Source organism: Tetranychus urticae, chromosome 2, assembly GCF_039701765.1.
Source record: "Tetranychus urticae isolate SD_2017Ah chromosome 2, NJAU_TeUrti_SD_1.0, whole genome shotgun sequence".
NCBI classification, from domain to species: Eukaryota; Metazoa; Arthropoda; class Arachnida; order Trombidiformes; family Tetranychidae; genus Tetranychus; species Tetranychus urticae.
In genome coordinates, this window is record NC_142959.1 from 9874364 (window position 1) to 9895308 (window position 20945).

General features: G+C 32.8%; 5 protein-coding genes and 1 long non-coding RNA gene across 7 annotated transcripts; all 6 read left to right on the forward strand.

The window, feature by feature from the left end:
• The first annotated feature begins 79 nt into the window (after positions 1–79).
• On the forward strand, positions 80–1626 carry Tcs3 (Probable tRNA N6-adenosine threonylcarbamoyltransferase Tcs3). Its single transcript, XM_015926107.3, has 5 exons — positions 80–225; positions 449–670; positions 730–899; positions 969–1097; positions 1169–1626. Exons 1-5 carry the CDS (start codon positions 111–113, stop codon positions 1538–1540), a joined length of 1008 nt encoding a protein of 335 aa, XP_015781593.2. The 5' UTR covers positions 80–110; the 3' UTR covers positions 1541–1626.
• Positions 1627–2437: 811 nt separating this feature from the next.
• Positions 2438–5323, forward strand: Clp (Cleavage and polyadenylation specificity factor subunit 4). Its single transcript, XM_015926658.3, has one exon. The coding sequence runs from the start codon at positions 2579–2581 to the stop codon at positions 3605–3607; it is 1029 nt and encodes a 342-aa protein (XP_015782144.1). The 5' UTR covers positions 2438–2578; the 3' UTR covers positions 3608–5323.
• A 145-nt stretch (positions 5324–5468) lies between these two features.
• On the forward strand, positions 5469–10096 carry LOC107359381 (uncharacterized). Of its 2 annotated transcripts, none has more exons than XM_015925866.3 (5): positions 5469–5918; positions 8037–8481; positions 8540–8683; positions 8800–9422; positions 9496–10096. In XM_015925866.3, exons 1-5 carry the CDS (start codon positions 5835–5837, stop codon positions 9958–9960), a joined length of 1761 nt encoding a protein of 586 aa, XP_015781352.1. In that variant the 5' UTR covers positions 5469–5834; the 3' UTR covers positions 9961–10096. The 2 variants fall into 2 exon arrangements, with proteins under 2 accessions (XP_015781352.1, XP_089123419.1); XM_089267293.1 differs by lacking the exon at positions 5469–5918 and adding an exon at positions 7553–7876.
• Positions 10097–10494: 398 nt separating this feature from the next.
• Positions 10495–11415, forward strand: LOC107359462 (uncharacterized). Its single transcript, XM_015925934.3, has 3 exons — positions 10495–10597; positions 10683–10777; positions 10852–11415. Exons 1-3 carry the CDS (start codon positions 10570–10572, stop codon positions 11326–11328), a joined length of 600 nt encoding a protein of 199 aa, XP_015781420.1. The 5' UTR covers positions 10495–10569; the 3' UTR covers positions 11329–11415.
• Positions 11416–13082: 1667 nt separating this feature from the next.
• Positions 13083–14148, forward strand: LOC107359767 (uncharacterized). The gene is made up of 4 exons (XM_015926334.3): positions 13083–13242; positions 13307–13353; positions 13435–13529; positions 13616–14148. Exons 2-4 carry the CDS (start codon positions 13326–13328, stop codon positions 14081–14083), a joined length of 591 nt encoding a protein of 196 aa, XP_015781820.2. The 5' UTR covers positions 13083–13242; positions 13307–13325; the 3' UTR covers positions 14084–14148.
• Positions 14149–14969: 821 nt separating this feature from the next.
• On the forward strand, positions 14970–15570 carry LOC107359768 (uncharacterized). The gene is made up of 4 exons (XR_001568154.2): positions 14970–15108; positions 15170–15238; positions 15317–15411; positions 15499–15570. It is a non-coding gene; the product is annotated as an uncharacterized LOC107359768 (long non-coding RNA).
• The last annotated feature ends 5375 nt before the right edge of the window (positions 15571–20945 follow it).

Sequence of the window (20945 nt, forward strand, 5' to 3'; positions counted from 1 at the left end):
CTTCTAAGTAAGACTTGCTCACTTGCATCATTTTCAGTAAACATCACGTCTGGTCATATTTTGGCTCTTTAATTTTGTATTTTTAAGTGTAGTAAACTTTTTATTTCAAAATGGTTATTGCTATGGGATTTGAGGGAAGTGCTAATAAACTAGGAATCGGCATTATCAAAGATGGCCAGGTTTTAGCTAATCCCAGATCAACTTATATCACTCCTCCTGGTCACGGTAAGAATTTTTTGCCACCAGTTTTTTGTTAGTCAAAAAGTGTAGAGAGTCCAATGAAATCACCGTTCCTTAGTAATCCAAGTAAATTTGCTTGATGACATCAACTTTTGAGTATTTTTTGACTTTTTTGATTATATTTGCATGCGAGGTAATATCCAACTATTTCATTGAAGCTGTCTTATTGTTTGTTATTATTGTATATTTGTTTTTTGCCAATAAACAGGTTTTCTGCCTCGAGATACTGCTAAGCATCATCAAAATGTGATACACGAATTAATTGACAAATGTCTCAAGGAAAGTGGTTGTACAGTTGATGAAATAGATGTTCTATGTTATACAAAAGGACCTGGAATGGGTGCTCCATTGCAATCAGTAGCAATTGTTGTTAGGACTTTAGCTCAGCTTTGGAATAAACCCGTTGTTGCCGTCAATCACTGTATCGCTCGTAAGGCCACTATGGTTCTATTTTTCACACATTTACTTAAAATCTTGTCTTATTTACAGACATTGAAATGGGAAAGTTAGTCACAGGTGCCAGAAATCCTATAGTGCTTTATGTTAGCGGAGGAAATACACAAATCATTGCTTATTCAGCTGGCAGGTATCGCATCTTTGGCGAAACAATCGACATTGCAGTTGGAAATTGTTTGGACAGATTTGCAAGAGTGTTGAAGGCAAGTTTATTATTTAGTATTGATATTTTGTTTATAAATTGTCATAAAACCACTTGTTTTTGATTACAGTTATCAAATGATCCTAGTCCCGGGTACAATATCGAACAAATGGCAAAAAAGGGTAAAAAGTTGGCCTCACTTCCATATGTTGTCAAAGGAATGGACGTTTCATTTTCAGGACTCCTTTCATTCATAGAGGTAAATTGGGTATAATTCAATTTTCAAGCAATGATTTGTTGATGTAATCTTTCATTCTGTACGTGTTTCAGGACCGAACGGCAAATTGGCTGAAAACTGGTGAATATACTCCGGAAGATTTATGTTTTTCGCTCCAAGAAACCATTTTTGCGATGTTGGTCGAAACTACAGAACGAGCCATGTCCAACACAAACTCAAAAGAAGTTTTGATTGTAGGAGGAGTTGGTTGCAATGAAAGGTTACAAATGATGATGTCAAAAATGGCCGAAGAGCGAGGAGCAATTCTCTATGCCACCGACGAAAGATATTGCATTGATAATGGGGCAATGATTGCTCAAGCCGGTACTTTGATGTTCCAATCTGGTCATTTGACATCAATCTCTCAGACAACTGTTACTCAAAGATTCCGCACCGACGAGGTTGATGTCGACTGGATAAAATGATTTTTTGAATGAATTTAATTTTAAGTGTAAATTGCCTTTCTTTATTTCCAAATCGCATCGGATACAAATAAAAATTTTGAAAACAATTCTGTTCAACTGGCTGGAATATTTTATCGGTTCAAAATTTTAGTACAATAAAGATGAACAAATGTTTAGGAATTATCAAAAATCTTTCAATGTGGTTTTCTGGCAATTATGATAAGATACAGTTGACATTGGGACGATGGATTCAAGAGTTTTTTTCTTGATAAATTTTTGTTTTTCCACCACCTCTCCGATTTCAGATTGGAATGAAACAAGTATTTGCTCCTCGGCCTTTTTCAACGTTTCCACCTGACTTTTAATTCCTTTTAATGACTCCAATGCATCCTTCTTACACGGTTTCAACATTTTGGCAACAACATTTGCATCCTCCGAACTATAATTGTACTCTCTTTTGGGGATAGCATCCAGTATCCGTGTCTCCAACTCTGGATCTTTAAGCAAAGTAGAATACTTTGGTGTCAAAAGCGGCATGGTATCAGCAATAAATTTTTCTTTGAGCTCGTCATATTTAGTTGAATCGAAAGATTTTTGACCATTGAAAACTCTCATAAGGGAATCAAATTTTTTCCTCAAAATGTCTTCCACCTTTTTGATGATTATGATTTGAAAATCCATTAAGCAGGCTTTTACACTGCGATCAGGATCTTCTAATAGAGCGTCACTAAGATTAGATGATGACATGTTGATAAAATTGAACACTGTTTAAAAAATATTGATATTTAAAACTAAAAGTAAATATGAAAATAAACAATTGATAACAATTCATACAAAACCGCCAAAATACTGATGCGCCTTCATTGTACGCACATGTTGAACAGTTTTACTAATTTAACAAGTAGCTCCATCTATAAGCTATTTAAAATAAAGAAGTGGTTTGCGGCTTATCAACAGATGATAGATCCCATTTAGTTTCATACTTTAGCTTATTCATCAAAAATCGTTGTTAATTTTGTTATTATTTTCCGATAAAGTGTTCTAGCAAAGTCAACCACCATGGAAGAATTATTGGCATCCGTGAACGATGTCGAATTCGACGTTGAAATCGCCTTGGCTGAACAAATCGGTGCTCTCAATCTACCTTTCCCGGGAATGGACAAATCTGGTGCAGCGGTCTGTGTTTTTCATCTTCGTGGTAACTGTCATCGAGGTGCAAATTGTCCATTCAGACATATCAAAGGAGATCGTAGTATAGTTTGTAAACACTGGCTTCGTGGTCTATGTAAAAAAGGAGATCAATGTGAATTTCTTCATGAATATGATTTAACTAAAATGCCGGAATGCTATTTTTATTCCCGTTTCCATGCATGTTCTAACAAGGAATGCCCTTTTCTACACATTGATCCGGAATCTAAAATCAAAGATTGTCCGTGGTATGATCGTGGTTTCTGCCGGCATGGACCCAATTGTCGCCATAGACATACTAGACGTGTAATATGTTTGTGTTACCTTGCTGGTTTTTGTCCTCTCGGTCCAGAATGTAAATTTGTTCATCCTAGATTTGATTTACCTATCAACGATCCAAATGTTCAAGCAAAGAAAGGAACTGTCATTTGTCATTATTGCAATGAATTAGGCCATAAAATTTATAATTGTCCCAAGATGCCTCCTGAAGCAAGAGAAGAAGCAATACAAAGTAAACTTGCTCAGCTTGAGCAGCAACACTCCGGCCAACAACCTATTCAACATCCACATCATGCTCCTCATAATACACATCACAATAGTCATCACAATTCGCATCATAATCCGATTCATAATCAATCACATAATAATCACCCTCCTCATCAAAATCAAGGACCACCGGTTCCTAATGCAACTAAAAACGGAACAGATAACTCCAACTCTAATTCATCGGATCCCCAGGGAGCTCAATCCAAAGAAAGGATTCATAGGCCTCTTGATCAAGTAACATGCTTCAAGTGTGGAGAAAAAGGTCATTATGCTAATAAATGCCCTAAAGGTCATCTTGCATTTCTAAGTAGTGCTCTTAAAGAACTTCAAGCCAAACGCGGCGAAGGTAATTAAATTCAACAAGTCAGTAATTCAAATTATAGTCATCAAAAAGGTGGAAGACATTTTGAGGAAAAAAATTGATTCCTTAATGAGAGTTTCCAATGGTCAAAAATCTTTCGACTCAACTAATTATGACGAGCTCAAAGAAAACTTTATTGCTGAGACCATGCCGCTTTTGACACCTAAGTATTCTACTTTGACGAAAGATCCAGAGTTGGAGACACGGATACTGGATGCTATCCCCAAAAGAGAGTACAATTATAATTCGGAGGATGCAAATGTTGTTGCCAAAATGTTGAAATCGTGTAAGAAGGATGCATTGGAGTCATTAAAAGGAATTAAGAGTCAGGTGGAAACATTGAAAAAGGCCGAGGAGCAAATACTTGAATCATTCCAATCCGAAATCGGAGAGGTGGTGGAAAACAAAAGTTTATCAAGAAAAAAACTGTTGAATCCATCGTCTCAATTTCAGCTGATCCTGATAATTGCCAGAAAACTACATTGAAGGATTTTTGATTAGTTTGATTTTATCTAATTGTATCGTAAAGATGCATTTGCTCCCATGGATACCAATCATCCAATTTTTATCCAGCGCGCCTTTCGCATTGTTTGATTTACCTATGAAAGAATCAAGATAATCACCTTAACTATGGGATAATCTTGAAACAACTGTTAACTCATTTTTGAAAATTGTGCTGTTTACATCTGCTACAAATTAAAATTAAATTGTTCACCAGAAATGAAAGTAATAGTTTTAATACTTATTTCATTGCAAGTTTACCTTGGATCAAGTCAACAAATTGACTTTTATAGTTGGTCGCAAGTGATTGATGAAAATTTAATTGATGATTTTTACCATTATATAAACAAATTTCGGATTGAATTACCTGCAACTTGTATATCGAAGATGTTACAACGTAGTGAGTATGCCGAGTGTTATTATGGAGCTCTTGACCGATGGCGAACCAAGACAGACCAAGACAAATTGGCTTGCTGTTTCATCCTTGATTATGAATATTGTATGCTTAACCTAATTAAATCCGAATGTGGTCGCTACGAAGAGCTTAAATACCGATCAACTGATGGTTATGCAGCAGCTAAGAGGCACATCATATCCATATTCAACTGTCACCATCGGTATGATGACATTGATGATTGTCGACTGCCGACCTGGGCAATCATATTGATATCAATCACCACAGTTTTACTCTTCATAATCATTTTGACCATTTTAAAATGCTGCTACAATCGAAAGCAGAGGAAATTGAACAAACACAATTATAGAAACGTCCATTCACCAAACTCACTCAACTCACCAAGCATAAGATTTAATCTTCAACCACTCAAATACGATAATTCATCAATCTAAGCTGAACTGAGCAAACCATTTCAATCTTCAAATTTGTTATTTTCAAAGCATTTTCACCATCATTTGTACTCTTTTTGAGTATTGTTTTAGTTTTGTTTTCACACAACCAAAATGTATTACAGCTCTAGATAAGCCAATTGTGATCAATATGATTTAATAATTGTTCTTGAGCTTCAACCTAATCTTTAATTGTTCAACTACATTTTTAGGTTCAACATTAAATGATACAATTTACATGTTAACAGTCATATCGATAAAGGCTATCCATTACAACTTGTAACTTATATTTTTTTTGATAATCCGATGATTGAATCAACTGATTGTCGCCCTTAAAATAAAGAACAGATAATGAAAAAAAATGTTTCATTTTGCAATCTAATTGTAATTGTAAAAATTAACTTCTCTCATCTCGAAACTCTTGATAATCGAGTCAATTTTTTGTTCACCTTTTCGCCATCAAATGGCTGAGCGTTAAATTATTCATCATAAACTTACAACCTCTTTGAGATAATTTTTGATCACGTTCAACAATTATTTATGTTTTTACTTCACAGTTGACTTCGTATTTAAGGAACCTTTAACTCTTTAAACAACCGTTTTTTTTGGTGACAAACAAAAAATTAACCCACCTTTGCTCATCTTCATCAGGCTCACTGATTTTCAGGCTCATTTTTACCTTTAGCCGTTTAAGTGTTCACTTCAACCTCACTGATATCCACAATGTTCATCATGTTTAAACTATTCAGTGTTTTCCTTTAAAAAAAATACCATTTAGCCTGGACTTAACTCGACTATTATCAAAACCTTATTCTGGTCATCTGTTTAACCTATTTTCAATATCATTTGTGAACATATAAACTGTCCATTCTAATGAGTTCAATTTCAGAGAATCGGTTTAATCCAAAAGCAACTGTAGTTAAAATAAGTGATGGAAAAATAATCGACCAAAGTAAAGTGAGTAAATTCAGTTTTTAACGATTCTAAATAGACAAGTGAAAATCAAAATCAAAAAGGTCAAAATCTGATTGCTTCTATGGTCAGTGCAAATAGTAATTTGCCTTTATTTCAGAGTTTTAAAGAATTGCAAAAAAGGCTAGAAGTGGCCTCAAAATTGTCAGAAAAATATAATATTTACCTCAACAAAGGTCAATCGAAAGGCTTTGGTCCATCTCAAAGACTCATTCGAGATTGATTTTTCACTGACCAAAGACGAAATCAAATTTTGTCGCTTTATCTATTCATGATCATACTTTTACAATTTTTCATCAAGATTGCCTTATCTTTGAAAATTGAACCTTTATTTCAACGATAAAATGGTGCTTATAAGTCCAGTCAAGCTTTATTTTTGAATGATTTTCCAAAACTTCACCCGTCATATCTTATCAGACTTGGATGTTAGGCAATTTTTGAAATTAGCTTCATTTTTCAATATTTTTCTAGAAAAAATTGTAAATTTCAATCCAATTTTGCTTCCCATTTTGTCAAGTATTTAGTCAGAATCAGATGTATTATGAATCTTATTATGAGCCATTCTTACGATAGATAGATACTTTTAGCAATATGCTGAATCTCTTGGCCTTGTGGAACAGTTGCTTGTTAGTTTTAATTGTTATGATGATTATATGCTTGTGTAAACCTTGATTGGGTCACAAGGGGCGGAAAGGATTGCCAAAAATTGGTGGTTCCTTGTTTATTTTACAATATTGGTTGGAAAAAGTAGATTTTTTGTTTGTCAACTTTATCTCCCATTTTACCCAAATAATTACAATAATAAGAGGGAAGCAAATATTAACTGTATTTTTTACTTGGATATATCATGGTAGAGATGATTATGATTGTTTAGATGATGAATACATGTAAATTGTTTTTGCATGGAAATGATTAGACAGTGTTAAGTCAACTGAATAATCAGCCTTAGGGTTTTACAGGTTTCAAGTTATCAAGATTAAACATCCATTTAACCAAGATTTAACAACCATTGAACCATTCATAAAAATTACGGAAGCTTCTTCTTCCTAATATGTTATCAAGTTGATATTTTGTAAGGTTTGCTCAAATTTTAAACTTAAAAGACACAGAAAACCAAATTGTTGCGAGAAACAATTAATTCATCTCATCAACCTCCACTAAATTGACTGACATTCACTGATTTACAATAAAGTCACACATAAATTTGAAACTTACAATCAATCAACCCTCAGCTTTAATCAATTAACCTTTAACAACTCTCAATACCCATTCTGGTATCCTTCAAGTTCACCATAATGTATCACTGACACTTGAAAATTCAAATTAAATCAATAGGTCAAGCTTGTAGAGCATCAGAAGACCTTTTATTGAAAGGTTTAGTTGAGTTCATTTTTTATTTTTCCATGAGTTTCTTGAATTTTTGTGCTTAATTAAATTAATTGTTTCTTTCAATGATGAGCTTTAACAATAGTGAAATTATTGATACATTTGATACTTTTTATGTGTTTTTTTGCTCGCGAGTGCTTGGAAGTCGTTAAGGCTTAAGTGATGATGGATCTGTTTTAAGGCTCTCAAATTCAATCAATCATCAAATTGGATCAATTAAATGAACAATCGGATCAGTTTCCCTTGTTTTATGTAACAATACACTTTCGAGGTTAAATGTATAAAAGTAAACCAAAAAAACAATCAACTGATTAGGTCTTGAAAGTGATCTTTATTCAGTAAATCATCTGTTTACATTTATGTGTTTGTTTTTTGTGTGTGTTTCCCTCCTGATAACTTCACTCTTAAATATTGACAGTCAATCAACCAAATATATTGTTGTTTATGCTTAATAGCTACCTGTATCATCACCAGCAACATGTTCAACACACAACGAGCTGTTCGTTGTATTGTTATCATCTCAATCCATTGATCAACTTGATTAGGCGCATTTAACGGTGATGATCTTTTTTCTCGTCTGTTGTGCCCAATAATCAAGGTTAAACTATTCACTTGTTTTTTTTGACATATTTTCCTTTTCTTAATGATTATCAAATTTTTGATCAACTGGTAAACAATTAACAATTAATAACATTTTCATTCATTTTCACTTGGCAGTTTGGCAAAAAATTATACAATTATACAGCTAACCAGGTTGAAGGGACTTCAAGTTGTGTTATATCCTCACTTCCAGGAACATCGGGTTATTTCAATTCATCCATATTAGACAATAAAGATGCTTCATCTTCAATATCATCGGGTCGATCTTCAACTCGACCCGGTTCCAATACCAATAACAAGATGACCGGAGCAACAACAATCCAAGTGACACCGAATCACACCTTTAAATATCCAATCTCCAGCACAAATGTTACTCGCCGGTCATCACCTCAAGAAACCTTTAATGAAATTAGCAAGACAACTCAATTACCTGGAATTGATGTTCGCGATGATTTCTGGAATCGATGTAGAGTTTATAAGAAAAGGCCAAAGAACATTTTCTTCTCTCAACTATATTCTATCTTTCATCTTGCTTGTACCATAACCCTTCTTCGTATTTCAGGTAATTCAATTCGACTGAAGGAACTTTGCATATCTAATGATGTTTATTCACCTCATAGGCACATCCATACCAAACCGACACTGGTTCACTTTAACCGTATATTACTATCATGGCTACCTGTTAGGAACCTCAATTTTGTTCATCATTTTAATTCGTTGTTGGACAACTAAAGACTATTATGGACCTGGTGAGGGTCATCCCGGTAATTATTATTAAATGTTTTAGGACACCGAAAATCGAAGCAAAAGTCATTAGCAAAAAATTACTATTATAAACTTTATTAATTTGCTTCTCTTTTTTTCATTTGTGGTTGACCAGAAAACACATCAATACTGTTTGGTTCCATAGCTCTTGGTTTGGTACAGTTGATTGCTATTGGACTTAATTTGGCTCAATGTCTTAACGACCAATTCATTTTCATACCAATTCTTCAATTTCTGTTTGTTTTTTTATTAATGCATTTCATATTTACTCGAGCTCAACGTGGACCTAAATACAGTCTCAAGAATATTGCTGTTGCTCATCTTTTTGCTTGTCAAATGTCACTTTGGTTAGTTAATTTTGATCCTAACTATGGTACATGTAGCCATCGTCAAGCTCGATTATCACCTCGATCAGATACATCGTCACCATCATTAATATCCTCCAGGCCTAACATATTTCCAGCATCATTTTCCGATCTACTTTTACCCATTATTCACAATTATCAACTATTAACGGCATTCATTTTAGGTTACATGTGGATTCAAAATAATCGGTGTCATTACAACAGCCTTAAACCGAGACTTTCAGATCTCGATGATAACGCTTCATTCAGTTTTGCCAAGAAACCAAGTTCAATTAAAGGCTTCTTTATGGGTATTTTAATTATTTCAACTGCTTTAATTGTCTTGTTGCTTGGTAATCCAGAGATTACTCTCATCACTCATACATCTATTCAGGTAAATTGAAATTGACAAATATTCACTTAACAATTTCAGTTTGAATAACAATTGAAACATTTTCATATTTCAGGGTTTATCAGCAGCTGCTGCTTTGATTGGACTCGTATTGAGAGGTCGTAAACGGAAGGGACTCCACAAAATTGCCGATCCTTGTTTGGATCCAAATGATAACCACATCATGTCAATTATTACTGTTGCTGGTGCTTATACTTTAGCAATATATGATATTGTTACAAGTGGATTGGAAAACACATTGACATCTTACAAGATGATGAACCATGGAGCTTTAATAATTCAAATTACTCTTCAAACTTTTTTACTTCGCTCTGATGGTCGCAAGATTCATCGATCTAGAGACGTTTTCGCCTATTTGATTTTATCCAATTTCAGTTTATGGATCCTGGAAATAACAAATATGGCAACTAATTTGACAAATCAAAATTCAATATCAGCTCGACATCTTCCTCAACTACTTGTAACTCTTAATAGATTTTATTCTGGACTCGTGTTTATACACTTTTGGAAACTCAAGTAATTCAAAGAAACCGTCCAACTCTATTTATAAAATATATTTTAAGGCTGAATTCAAAGTCAGTGTTATTTTAAAACCTCTTCATTTGTAATTACTAGTTAACTATTAAAACTAAATTTTAACCTTTTGATCGATTAAATCGATGTAACGACCCCAGTGATTGATAAATCAAAATTTACTTTCATAGCAATAAGATTTATTCATATCTACTGACAGTGTTTGAAATGCTTCTAAAAGGCAGTGAAAACTCTTCTGGGCTCATCGCGAAAGGCTGTATAAGAGAGATTGCACCATTAGTAGGCATCGAATAAAAAACTATCTTAATAAATTTTGAGTAATCATCTTTCAATGAAACTAATAACATGAAACTTGGATGGATAAAATGATAAATACCTTAAGAATCTTATATCTATAAAATATATTTCTTACATACGACGAAGTTGAAAACATTGCGAGGGGCATTTCAAAATTAGCGCTTCAAAATCCAGGGAAGGATTTGCAACTCATTGGCCTAAACTTATTTTCAGACTGTTTTTTATGTTTTGAAGTCAAATTTTTGAATCTTGGTTCATTATTCATCAACACTTTGAAGCTGAAGTTTCCGATTTAAAAATGGAAAGTATTGAAACTCCAGATAAAAGTAAGTTTATTAACATCTATTTATTGATAATGTTTTTCATTTGTAAAGTGATGATTAATTCAATGTAATTTATAAATTATAATAGTTTCTATCAAAATAAAGGTTGGTGGTGAAGATTATCATGATCTGTTGATAGATTGGTCAGACAGGGAAGATGTAGGTCGACAAATATTTCGACAAGTATGTTCATTTCATTTTGACTTTCACATTTGACTAAAGATAACGTAAATATTTTCTGATTATACCTTCAACAGCTTGCATCTATAATAGGAATACCAATTTATAAAATGAACAGGCTTGTGATGTATTGCTATCCTGATTTTGATGGTTTGGAATTTTTTTTCAATAAAAGAAATACTCCAAATGACGTACATGGATATTATGACTTTAATCGTCTGAAAATTTTAAATAATGGTGATTGCTATGCACTTGAAATGACTTTCGATAATCATGAGCCTCCATTTCACGTAAATTTATTTTTGTACAATCGTTCAAATTTCGATGACAGTCAATGTACAGCTTGGTATTGCCCACATATCAATGGCCGAGATTTTTTGAATCGACAAGTAGAAATCATTAAATATGGTGAACCAAAATTTGGAGAGTTTTGGGATGGAGATGCAAGAAGTACGATAAGGTCTATGGGCATCCAGCCGTACATGGACCCAATCTGCTCATCTCGAGTCTATGATAGGCCCCGTCATCCTTACTATCCACGAACTCACGGCTAATTATTTCAAATGACTTTATTCACTTAATTATACTCATGATAAAGAATGAACAATTTTGCACAAAAAAGAAAGCTCATTATAAAATGATTTCACTAATTTGTCCAATTTATTATTCGTCCGTAAAAATTGTTGGTAACATCACTAACCGAACTTTTCTTTCAATTCATCAACAGTTCTCTTATTCTGGCCATTGAGCTAAAAGCTTTGGCCTCAGTATTTCGGTAACGGTATCATCATTCGTGGTCAAATATTAAATTTCACTATGGGCTATAATATTATATATATCATTCAAGATCATAGAAAAAAAAGTTATAGCATGGATTACTTATGTGGTCAGCTTTGCAACTTGATTTACTAAACACAAAACTTATGCGTCTGAAGGATCTTCATTATTGAATGAATTAGTTATTATTGTTTTTATTCAGCATTCAGTCAGATACTGTTAAATTCCATAATGAAACCTAATGTTTGGTGAAATAATTATGATTGTATTATGCTTCCAAAAATAAACAATCTCGAAATATCGTGACTCAAAGTTTCGAGGTCAGGGACCAAATGTTGAATTGATAAAATCATTCAATTCATGATGAGATCCACCATTTTCATGGACGCATAATAATTTTCAGTTCGTTAACTCTCATGGTCATAAAAAGCGATCGGTTTGACTGATTTTCTCGAAAACTGTTCAATAGAGAAATCTTTGATGAATCTGTGCATAAATTTGATAATTGTGTTGATTGAGTCTATTAAGTATTAGGGGTTAACATAATGTTTTTAACTAGGCATGAAGAATAAGTTTCAGAAACATTCTTAACAGTCCATTTCTATCTTTGAGCAATGAATAAGGCTCAAATAAGGTCCAAGAATATGTGGAATTTTTCAACACCATATTTCATGATTTAAATTAATTATTTCATAATTCATATTCATTCCTTGGACTAACCTTTTAACTTTAAATATTTTCTGACTATATCTTCAACAGCTTGCATCGATAACAGGAATACCATTTAATAGGATTCATTGTTGTGTGAACGAGTATCAGGATCCGTATCATGAATTTTTCCATGTTTTTAATAAAAAAAGACAAGACCCATCAGAATATGCTGAATTGGATTATTTGAAACGTTTCACTGATGGTGATTGTTATGCAGTTTCTATCAATTTCCAGGATAGAGAGCCTCCATTTCGTGTGAATTTATGGTTGTACCATCGTTCAAGTTTTGATGACGATCAATGCACTTATTCGTATTGTAAAAATATCAATGGCCGAGATTTTTTGAATCGACGAATAGAAATCATTAAACACGGTGAATCGAAATATCGACAACTTTACACTGGAAATAAGATAGGTACAATAAGGTCTATGGACATCGAACCGTACCTGAAACCGAGTTGCAAATTGCGTCTAGCTGGAGGAGGAGTAATCGTATCATATCCTTACTTTTCACTAACCCACGGCTAATTTCCTTTTTAGATGATGATTTAACTTTTGACAAATCTTTCACCGGAGAACCCTGAAATTAGATAAAAAATAAGAAGGAAATTGTGAGTGAATTGTGAGCGAATTGTGAGCGACGAAAAAGACGGAAATAAAAAAATAAGCACCGGATTGAATAGCAATGAAAATTCGTAGCAAGATTAATAGATAAATTTACTTAATATACTGGTTTTTTTACAAAATTAAAGGCTTTGTCAGTGGCGTTTTGAAATATGCGCCTTAAAATCTAGAAATTGATCTTGAGCTCATTGGTCTAAACTTGACTCTAGAGTTGGTTTTTAGGTTTATAAGACAAAGTTTTGAATCATTGTTTTCATCTTTCAATCAAGTCGAGATTCTTTCTGTTCAAGTTTAAGTTTATTTTGACTAAACATAATTTGAATTTTGAGGTTAATTTATTTATCAAAACTTTGGAGGTAAAGTTTCCAACTGATTTATTGTCCAAACAATAATAATAATTATGTTTCTATGCTTTTAAAGGGAATATTCCTTGAGAAATATGGAAAGTAATGAAACTCCAGATAAAAGTAAGTTTAATAACATCTATTTATTGATATTTGTAAATAAAAATTGTAATGTGATGATGAATTCAATGTAATTTATAATAGTTACTATCAAAATAAAGGTTGGTGGTGAAGATTATCATGATCTGTCGATAGATTGGTCAGACAGGGAAGATGTAGGTCGACAAATATTTCCCCAAGTATGTTAATTTCATTTTATATTTCATTTTGACTTTCACTACTGACTAAACTTAACGTAAATATTTTCTGATTATACCTTTAATAGCTTGCATCTATAATAGGAATACCAATTTATAAAATGAACTATCTTGTGATTCAATGCTATCCTGATTCTGATCGTGATGAGTTTTTTCGCAATAAAAGAAATACTCCAAATGGATATTATGACTTTAATCGTTTGAAAATTTTAAATGATGGTGATTGCTATGCACTTGTAATGTATTTCGAGGATCATGAGCCTCCATTCCACGTAAATTTATTTTTGTACAATCGTTCAAATTTCGATGAAAATCAATGTACAGCTTGGTATTGCCCACATATCAATGGCCGAGATTTTTTGAATCGACAAGTAGAAATCATTAAATATGGTGAACCAAAATATGGAGAGTTTTGGGATGGAGATGCAAGAAGTACGATAAGGTCTATGGGCATTCAGCCGTACATGCAGCCAATCTGCTCATCTCAAGTCTATGATATGTTCTTTCATCCTTACTATCCACGAACTCACGGCTAATTATTTCAAATGACTTTATTCACTTAATTATACTCATGATAAAGATTAAACAATTTTACACAACAGAGAAAGCTCATTTTAAAATGACGCCACTAATTTGTCCAATTTAGCATTCGTCCGTGAAAATTGTTGGTAACATCACTGACCGAACATTTTTTTTTAATTTCCATTCAACAATTCTCTTTTTCTGGCCCTTGAGCTAAAAGCTTTGGCCTCAGTATTTCGGTAACGGTATCATCATTCATAGTCAAATATTAGATTTCACTATGGGCTATAATATATTGAAATATTGAATCATTCAAGATCCTAGAAAAAAATGTTATAGCGTGGATTACTTATGTGGTCAGCTTTGAAACTTGAATTACTAAACACAGAACTCATGCGATAGAAGGATCTTTATTATTGAATGAATTAGTTCAAATTTTATTCGCTATTCAGTCATATACTGTTATAGCCCAAAAACCTTATGTTTGGTAAAGAATTATGATTGTAGATGATGCCATGAGAATTGATAAAATTATTCAATTCATGATTTGATTTACCATGTTCATGGATAAATATTAAGTTTCAGCTCGTTAACTCTCATGATCATTAAAAGCCATTGGTTTGACTGATTTTCTCAAAAACTGTTCAATAGAGAAATCTTTGAGGAATCTGTGCATAAATTTGATAATTGTGTTTATTTTGTCTATTAAGAAACAACCTAAAACAACCGATTGTTTCAAATTGACTAGTAGTTAAAAATAGTAGGCAATGTAGACTCATCGAAAGTACATAAATAAATTTACTTAATTTACTGAATTTACTTACGAGATTGGAGGCTTTTGCAGCGTCGTTTTGAAATATGCGCCTTAAACCCAAAAATCTGATCTCGCACTCATTGTCTAAACTTGGTTCTAGGTTGTTTTTTATGTTTCAAAGACAAAGTTTTGAATCTTTATTTTCATCTTCAAATTAAGTCGAGATTCTTTGCGTTAGAACTCGGGTTGAATTTCGTGGTTCATTCATTTATCAACATTTCTAAGGTAACTTTTCCAACTGATTTATTATCTAAACAATAATAGTTATGTTTCTATTCTTTTAAAGGAATATTCAGGAGAAATATGCAAAGTAAATCTTATTGCCCCAGATGCAAGAGCTACGCTCCAGATAAAAGTAAGTTTATTAGCATCTATTTCTTGATAATATTTTGTATATGTAAAGTGATGATTAATTCAATGTAATTTATAATAGTTACTATCAAAGTAAAGGTTGCTGGGGAAGATTATCATGATCTTTTGTTAGATTGGTCAGATGGTCTAGATGTAGGTCGACAATTTTTACAACAAGTATGTTCATTAAATTTTTATATTTTCTTTTGATGTTCACTTTGGAATGAACTTAACGTAAATATTTTCTGATTATATCTTGAATAGCTTGCATCGATAACAGGAATACCATTGAATAAAATTCATGGTTGTCTAACAGAGTATCAGGAGCCGTAAGTAGTATACAGAAAGCAGGGTTCACCTCACCCTTAACTCACTTCCGTTTGTCGTTTTAGCGGAAGTGACGTCATAGTGAGGTGAACCCTCCTTTCTGTTTTGAAATTCAACGCCAACGATTCCGGCGTAGACCCTGTTACCTGAGTTAGAGGATTTAAAGGGGCGTGAGTTGAACTAGATAGCTCAGGAAGGTGTGAGGAGCGTTTGAGCCTTCGATGATGTCAACATACGATGAGTTAGATACAGGAAGTTATGAAGTTAATAGGAGAAAGATGAAAAATAAAGAGATTTAATGATATCATTATTAGGCTCAAAGATTGAGCATGAGAATCAATTGAAGGGGGAAATGTTTTAGAGATTGAAATAAGGCAAGGGGGAAGAAATAACACTTAAATCTATTGATTTTACTTAGCTTATGTTAATAGTTAATTAACTTATGAAGTCATGTAATTTGACACCGATGTTGTCTAACTCACTCTTTAGATGATTTACATTGAGATAAGCAAGAATCATTAACCCTGAACAAGTTTTAAGATGATGTAATTTGACACCAATGTTTATTAACTTCTTATTTTGATACAGCAGTAGTATACAGAAAGCTTGAGTTAAAAGCTAATTGACTTATGAAGTCACGTGATTTGAAAAGGACGTATACTAACTCACTGTAATTTGACACCGAAGTTTACTAACTTTTCTAATGATGCTAAACACTGAAATAAGATAGAAATTTACCATGGGAATCTTAAATTATTTTATGTACTTTAATTCATTATAAAAAAAAAATGAATTTGATAGAATATTGCACATAAACTACTTTTCTATGGATGAAATACTGATTCTTGTTTTAAATTTTTTTTTTGTTGATATCTATAAATATCTTCGAATACATGCATTTAATTAACAAAGCTCAGACAGTCACAATGAGTAACACAAAGCTTGAAATCGTTAATCTTGTATCATTATGGAAAACAAGTAAACAGATTGAAATTGACACTAGGAATCAGATCTACAAAAAGAAATACAATGCTCAAGTAATTAAGGAAAAAGGAAATTGTTTATTAGTTTTTGCATCTGGGAAAGTAATAGCAACAGGATTCAAAACAGTGACAACGGTTGCAGAAATGTTCTCACGTTACTTCAAGCAAGTAAAATTGGAATTCGTGAGAAACATAAATTTGACTGTGAAAACGAAGCTACCCTTCAAAGTGAATAATCATAAATTGTTATCTGAAAATAACTGTTTTGAATATGAGCCTGAAATTTATCCAGCGATTTACTGGAGATCAGCGGGAATCTGTTTAATGTACTATGCTTCATCCTCAGTAGTTATGACTGGTAATGTAAGCATTGCAAAAATGGATGAAACATACAATTGTTTCGTTAGCATCGTTGAAAAATATCAAAAAAATTGAATGCGGTTGCGCAGTACTTTTATAATCAATATAAAAGTGTACAGTGAATTTTTTTCGGTTCATAAAGTGAATCGTCTTCATATAATGAGTTTGTCTTCGAGTATATTGAAAAGTGAATTAATCTCAAGTTTTTCAAAATGTCTGATCTTCAGCAACAACAGCAAATAAATCGTTTGAATTGGACAAAAGCTTTGGAGCTAACTTTTTGTTCAAACATTCAAGTTTTTCTCTCCCATGGCACAAACGGACAAGTTGCCTGCTCACGATGTAATATTGTTGAAGTCAATGGTAGCCAATCAACAAGGAATCGCATAGCTTTGAGCTTCTCAGAGCTGAAAAATTATTGTAGCTTTTTGGAAAATTATGATCCTCAAACTAATCCTGTCTTTACTTATTTTGCTTTAACAATCACAAAAACACCTGCGAATAATATCATTGCTATCAAAGGTCATCAAAAATTTGAAGTAAATGAGAATAAGTACCTGGAACTGATCGATATTTTGTCTGTCTACAACAAGTTTCTTGAGACAAAGCGGATGGAATCATCTGAAAAATCAAATTTCTGTTTCTTGTTGGCAGACATTTATATTTATCTCCGGCTTGCTAATTTTACTGGTGATTCAGCAACCTGGCCTGTTATTCAAGATGATCGGATAGAAGAAGCTCTTCGCAGTCATCCCGATAACATCTTTGCACCTTTTCTTAGTAAAATCAAATGTCCATTGCAGTTAGATGTAAACATTACCGCAGACATGTTCAAAGAAAGAATCTCAGCCTCAAACATGCGAGTCATAAGATTCAGAATTGAAAACACTTCATTTCTGTCTTCTTTGATCAAAGTGATTAACAAATTTTGATGAAAAACCAATACATGTATTTGTTGTAATACAAATTTATAACCTTGTCTAAGAAATGAGAAAAATAATAAAGAATTCAAGAATTTAAAATGTCTTATTACAATGTTTATTTGAAGCATCCATTCACAATGATTGTGAGTGGCCCAACCGGTTGCGGCAAAACTTTTTGGATTAGAAAATTAGTGAATCAGGTTAATCAGTATTGCAAACCAGTTCCTACTAAAATTACTTATTTTTACGGTGAATATCAGTCAATTTTCGAAACATTCAATAATGTTGAGTTTATCAGAGGACTTCCTGATGATATTTTAGATAGGTTTGATGGTACTAGCCCTGAATGGATTATTATTGATGATCTAATGATTGAATCAGCTAGCTCAAAAGCGATAAGTGAGATGTTCACAAAAGGGTCACATCATCGTAACTTATCAATAATCTTAATTGTACAAAATTTCTTCATGAGAGGCAATGAATCACGAAACATAACGCTCAATGCACAATATCTAGTTTTATTCAAGAATCCACGTGATCAATCATTAGCAACAAATATTGCAAGACAAATGTTTCCACTAAAATTGAAAAAATTTCAAACTATATATCAAGATGCAACTCGAGACCCTTTTAGTTATCTTTTTATCGATCTTAAACCTGACACTCCTCAAGAAATAAGACTAATGAAAAATATTCTTGGAGAAACTAATTATGCTGTATCTTATTTACTGTAGTTGTATAAGAATTTTGAAAAACAAATAATGATGAATCATGACTTTGAAAGGATGTTTATTATGTTTGCCTTCATTGAAAGAGTTGGCTAAAGCAAAAACTGCAATCAAGCGTGAGAAGATCCTTAAACATGCATCTCCAAAGATCTATTCTGTGATAAGTGAGATAATAAGACAAGTTTTAAAAGGAACAATTAAAATTCCTGGAAAGGCAATAAAGAAACTCAACCCTTATAAGAAAACTTTGAGAAAAATAGCATCTACAAAGCTGCACAACTTAAAAAGAAATCTGATCAATCAGCGAGGAGGAGGTTTTTTATCAAGTTTGTTGATTCCGGTAATAACAATCCTAGGTAGAATTGCAGCAGATAGAATTTTAGAATGAACACTGTTACACGTATGGCTCTGATCCCTGAAGATCAATTACAGAAAATATACCATAGAAATACAAACTCATTCGAAACTTTAGTGAACTCTAACCTTCCAAATGAAGTTAAAGTAAACTTGCTCACTAAAATGCTAACAAAATATGACAAATTTTCAAATAAAAGTATACCAAATATTCAAGCTTTGCAGACTGACCTTCCATCTTTACAATACTTTCCAAGTGACGGACTCTCAACAATTTCTGAAGCTTCTATCAAAAACTCAACATCTAGTAATTATTACCCTCCTGAATATAATCAACCAGAAATACATGATGGAGTAAGACAGCATATTTCACTACCTCTGACGTCAACACCTAAGAAAGAATCGAGAGTTAGATTTGCAAAATATGAAGAACCAATAACACGAGATAAAACTTTGGAAATGACTCTCAGAAACATTCCAAAATTAGTTGATGAACAAGGAAACATTTTGGATAATATTGGGAATCCAATAGCCAATAGTAATATTCATGATATAGTTCATTATTTGAGAATCAAACATCCTTCACCCAGAAAGCAGAAAATGCCAATAAAAGGTCTTGGAAGGGTCATTAAAGTTATAAGAAAGAACCCTTCAATTCAACATTATGTTGCAAACAAACACGTAAAAGATTTAATGCAAAGAGCTGATACTACAGCTGATTTGACATGGACGAATCTGAAACGTCTAGCGTTTTGAAAAAGATATACTATGATCCAACATCTGGTGGCTCATTTGGAGGTTTGAAAAAATTGTTTGATGTAGCAAGAATCAAATTACCTAATTTAACAATCAATAAAACAGTTGATTGGTTGAACAAACAAGAAACATATAATTTGTATAAGCAAGTCAAAAGGAATTTTTTAAGGGTACCAATCCTTGTTGATCATATTGATGAGCAATGGCAAGCTGACCTACTTGACATGTCCTGGATCTCCAAAGAAAATTCAAATGTCAAGTATTTACTAACGTGTATTGATACATTCAGTCGATATGCTTGGGTACGTCCTCTGAAGAACAAGAATGCTTCATCAATAATTAATGCATTTGAAAGCATATTTGAAGAAAGGAGACCTCAAAAATTACAAACAGATCAAGGCAGAGAATTCATTAATAGTTCATTTCAACATCTATTACAATCATTAAACATACAGTTTTTCACATCTACAGATGACATAATCAAGTGTGCGATAGTTGAAAGATTCAACAGAACCTTGAGAACAAGAATACATAGATATTTACACTCAGTTAATAGTTTACATTACTTGAATAGTTTAGAAGATATTGTATCAGGTTACAACAACTCTTTTCATAGAACTATTCAAATGGCGCCATCAGAGGTTAACAAAAATAATGAAGCGCAAGTCTTGTCAAATATAAGAAAAAGTCACAAGAAAATCTCAAGTTATCCGAGACCATACAAAAAAGATCAACTAGTTAGAATAACAAGAGCAAAGGGAGCATTTGAAAAAGGTTCAACTAGCAACTTCACTGAAGAATTATTCAAAATAGTTAAATTGAAAAAGACACCTCAAGGTTACATCTATCATTTAGTGGATTGGAATAATGAACCAATTACTTCAATATTCTATCAGCATGAGCTGCAACCAGTTGAGGCCCAGAGTCTGTATAAGATTGAAAAAGTACTGAAAAGTCGTAAAAACCGCAAAACAGGAAAAACTGAATATTTTGTCAAATGGTTAGGTTATCCTAATACATTCAATAGCTGGGTCGAAGATGTACAGCGACAATGAATTCACTGTTGATGTGATATCCAATGCTTCTATGGATATTTTTCCTAAAAATAAAATTGGTTATTTCACAAATAGACTGAGAGACTCTCTTAATTTAGAAGGTGATTGGTTCGTAGGAATAAGAGAAATATTTTACCCTCTTGCTCATAAAGTACTCAAACATCGTACTACTTTCTGGTTTCCTTCATGTGCAACTAAAAAATATGTACTTTTTGATTTTTTTGA